The 2,190-nt window shown below is 34.7% G+C and overlaps 1 protein-coding gene across 1 annotated transcript; it reads left to right on the top strand.

Annotated features, from left to right (window-relative positions):
* Positions 1-441: 441 nt before the first annotated feature.
* LOC112503590 lies at positions 442-1,335 on the top strand. The gene has a single exon (XM_025107602.1). It carries the CDS (start codon positions 442-444, stop codon positions 1,333-1,335), a length of 894 nt encoding a protein of 297 aa, XP_024963370.1.
* The last annotated feature ends 855 nt before the right edge of the window (positions 1,336-2,190 follow it).

Genomic DNA, 2,190 nt, shown 5'->3' with positions numbered 1-2,190 from the left:
AAAAGGTTTAGAAATCACTCACCTTCAAGTATGAACTCAGATTTTGAAGAAGAAGAAGAATGCAAGCCACAATAACAATCTGGACAACCTTTCACTCTAATTTCTCCAAAATTTCCAAATGAAGCAAGAAGCTTCATTAAGAACCTAAAACCCTTTATTTATACTTTCCAAAAATGGAAAGTCGGCTACCAGCCTTACCCACATACATGAATACACAATTTACCCATGCATACTGATTTCATACACACACATGCATATGCATATTATATATATATATATGTACATATATATATATATATATTTATCATATTATGCATATATCCCTATGCATAAAACACACATACTCACATATTAAATTCACGTAAGCATGTATCCATATAAACAATTAATTCACATAGTAAATACCTTGGGTAATAATCAGAACCCGGTTATCACAGAAGTATGAACGATATTGTTAATGCTCGACGCAGTGGTGACTCGCAAATGCTTTTTGGGGGCAAGGTAATTGTTTTTGGAGGAGATTTCAGACAAATTATGCCAGTTATTCCCAACACAGGTAGACAAAACATTGTAAATGCATCATTAAGCTCATCTTATATTTGGGAAAAATGCAAAGTCCTAAGGTTAACTAAGAACATTAGGCTAACTGCAAACAGTGAGATTTCAGAAATTAAACAAACAAGGAATTTTACAAAATGGATTTTGGACTTAGGAGAAGGAAAAGTTGGAGGTGATAATGATGGTGAGGCAGTTATTGAGATACCTCATGATCTTCTCATTAGTGATTCCGTCGATCCTATATCTGCATTAATCAAATTTTTCTATCCTTCAATTCTTGAAAACATCAACAACTCAGCTTATTTTCAAGAACGAGCAATACTTGCACCAAAAAGTGAAGTCATTCAAGAAATAAATGATTGTTTGTTGTTATTGTTCCCAGGAGAAGAAAAGAAGTACTTAAGTTCAGATACGCTATGTGAATCAGAGCACCTTCACGATGAGTTTGATAAAGCTTTGTACTCTCCTGATGTTTTAAATGGTCTTAAATTATCAGGGATACCAAACCATAAGATTTTACTAGAAGTTGGTGTTCCTATCATGTTACTCATGAATATTGATCAGAAATCTGGATTATGTAATGGAACTAGACTGTGGGTGTTAACATTGGGAAATCGAGTGATAGAAGCACATGTTATATCTGGAATCAATATTGGAAGTCGTACATTCATTCCAAGAATGTCTTTGACACCTACAGACAAAAGGATACCATTCAAATTTCAAAGGAGACAATTTCCAATTGTTGTATGTTTTTCCATGACCATAAATAAGAGCTAAGGACAATCATTATCAAAAGTTGGTTTATTTCTAAGACAACCGGTCTTCACCCATGGTCAGTTATATGTTGCTTTATCTAGAGTTAAAAGCAAGCAAGGTTTGAAAGTACTAATTATGGATGATGATGGTATTATTGACAGTAGAACAACGAATGTTGTATATAAAGAAGAGTTTTAGTAATATATGATACATGGTTCTTATTTTATCAATATTTTACGTATTAACCTTTCATTAGTTTCATTTATGTTCTGTTATAAATTTTTTTTACAGGTTCCTCATATTTACTCATATTATTATTAATTCTTTAAAGGCTTATTTTTCATTTATGTTATGCATTATAATTATCCGGCCATAGAGGCTTTGCATGTACTACGCAGACCCTCTTAGCCTCACTCCGTGCTTCATACAGAGCTTTATAGAGGCTATGCATGTATTACACAGAGCCTCACTCCGTGTCTCATACAGAGCTTTATAGAGGCACTGTAGGTACTACGCAGCGCCTCTATGCCTGATTTTGTGCTGCATGCAAAGCTACGTAGCGGCTCTACGTCTACAACGCAGATTCGATCTACGAAATATTTATGCAGACTTGTACCTTTGACTAACCTTAGAAATTAACTCTGGAAAGGACTTCAGATTTGTGTCCAGATTGTTCGTCTTTATTTAGAAGTCTTTATGAGCATCGAAATACAGGACGTCCTTTGTATATGCTACACTTAACTCATCAATAACAGCTCTATCTCTGCATGTACTAGGCAGAGCCTCTGAGCATGACTTTGTGCTTTATACAGAGCTTCATAGAGACTCTGCATAGCTTCTGACCCTGATTACGTGCTTCATGCAGACCTACACATA

The sequence above is a fragment of the Cynara cardunculus genome, unplaced genomic scaffold, assembly GCF_001531365.2.
Source record: "Cynara cardunculus var. scolymus isolate 2C unplaced genomic scaffold, CcrdV1 Un_Scaffold_3320, whole genome shotgun sequence".
Classification (NCBI taxonomy): domain Eukaryota; kingdom Viridiplantae; phylum Streptophyta; class Magnoliopsida; order Asterales; family Asteraceae; genus Cynara; species Cynara cardunculus.
Note: the sequence above shows the minus strand (reverse complement) of the source record. Positions and strands in the feature narration are given on the sequence as shown.